The following is a 1,370-nucleotide window of genomic DNA, read 5'->3' as shown; positions in this document are numbered from 1 at the left end:
TGAAAGTAGATTGCTATAATATAAAATTAAATGAGTACTTACTAAATCAGAAGCAATCTTGGAATGAGAAGCCGATCCACCGGTATGCGTAGAAAGGGTTTGTCCATCAGCTACACCTCTACACCTATTTTTTTGTTTTGTTCTGATTTCTTCTTGAGCTCTTCAGTATTCCATCTTACACTCCAGATGTCCACACTTCTGATGTTACTTCTGATGTTATATTAACAGGTTTTTTTTAGTGTCGACTTTTTCCATTTTGAGCTTATATTGTAGATATATTGTCTATATCTTTCCTTTGCCTTATTTTCCCAACAAGCCTGGACTAACGAAGTTTTTGCATCATCCCAATAGCACTTTTTCTACAATACAACATATATAGATGAGTTTTTAAGTTAATGAATAACAATTGCATAAACAAGATACATACATGAAACTCGTCCCAATAAAGGAGTTTTGTCTCGTCGCTTAAAGTTTCCCAACTATACCCATTTAAATCAACTCTTTCACCAAAGGATTTATAGATAATGGAAGAACATGGGCCCGAAGTAAATAACCTACAAAAGAAAAAATTAAGAACATTGTAAAAATCATGAAGCTCAATGTTGATAAAAATGTAAAATTTTTAACTTACTCCTTATCTCGCACTCCAATATATAGACGCTCATCCAGTCCTGTAGATCCAAGTAAATACTCTTGATGTTGAACACCAACATTTTCCTTAACCAATTTACTACAATTTGTTATGGATGTAGGTACAGATGATGTAGTAGATGCAGGTGTAGATGATTGGATAGATGTAGGTACAGATGATTGGGTAGATGATGTAGGTAAGATTGATTGGTTGGATGATGTAGTTGTGGATGATGCATGTGTTGATGATATGGCACCCATAGTACCAACATGTGAAACAAATGTTGGGGCAGATACAGTACCAACAAATGATAATGTGGTACGAGATGATGATGACGATAATGTTGGTGTAGATAATAGGGCAGATATATTACCAACAGATTTTGCATCATTGGTACGTTTGTTTATGAAAAGTACACTTGTATGCTTTCGTTTCAATGTGTCTTTTAATAAGAATTATGACATATTTCCTAATATTTTAAAAACATAGGAAGTTATAAATATGTTAGATCACAAATATTATAGAAATTTCTTACTAAAAATTTAAGCATACTACTTTTTAAAAAAATTCAAAATTTAAAAAAAAAATATTACATACATAAAGACTATTTGAGTATGATAAATGACCGTTTTACCCTTCACCAACTTGGCACATTATAACATAGTTCAAAAGAATGTTAGGAAGGGAAAAAAGAGGTGTCTAGATAGTATACACAAAATGAGGCCATTACTCAAATCAT

At 32.1% G+C, this 1,370-nt stretch overlaps 1 protein-coding gene across 1 annotated transcript; it reads right to left on the bottom strand.

Moving 5' to 3' along the window:
• Window positions 1-1,081, bottom strand: LOC145006585 (uncharacterized). The gene is made up of 3 exons (XM_078965663.1): window positions 632-1,081; window positions 428-554; window positions 1-359 (listed from the first exon to the last, which is right to left on the bottom strand). The coding sequence occupies exons 1-3, from the start codon at window positions 889-891 to the stop codon at window positions 222-224; spliced, it is 525 nt and encodes a 174-aa protein (XP_078821789.1). The 5' UTR covers window positions 892-1,081; the 3' UTR covers window positions 1-221.
• Window positions 1,082-1,370: the final 289 nt, after the last annotated feature.

This window comes from Lactuca saligna, chromosome 7 (assembly GCF_052625555.1).
Source record: "Lactuca saligna cultivar CGN05327 chromosome 7, ASM5262555v1, whole genome shotgun sequence".
In the NCBI taxonomy this organism is placed as follows: Eukaryota; Viridiplantae; Streptophyta; class Magnoliopsida; order Asterales; family Asteraceae; genus Lactuca; species Lactuca saligna.
Note: the sequence above shows the minus strand (reverse complement) of the source record. Positions and strands in the feature narration are given on the sequence as shown.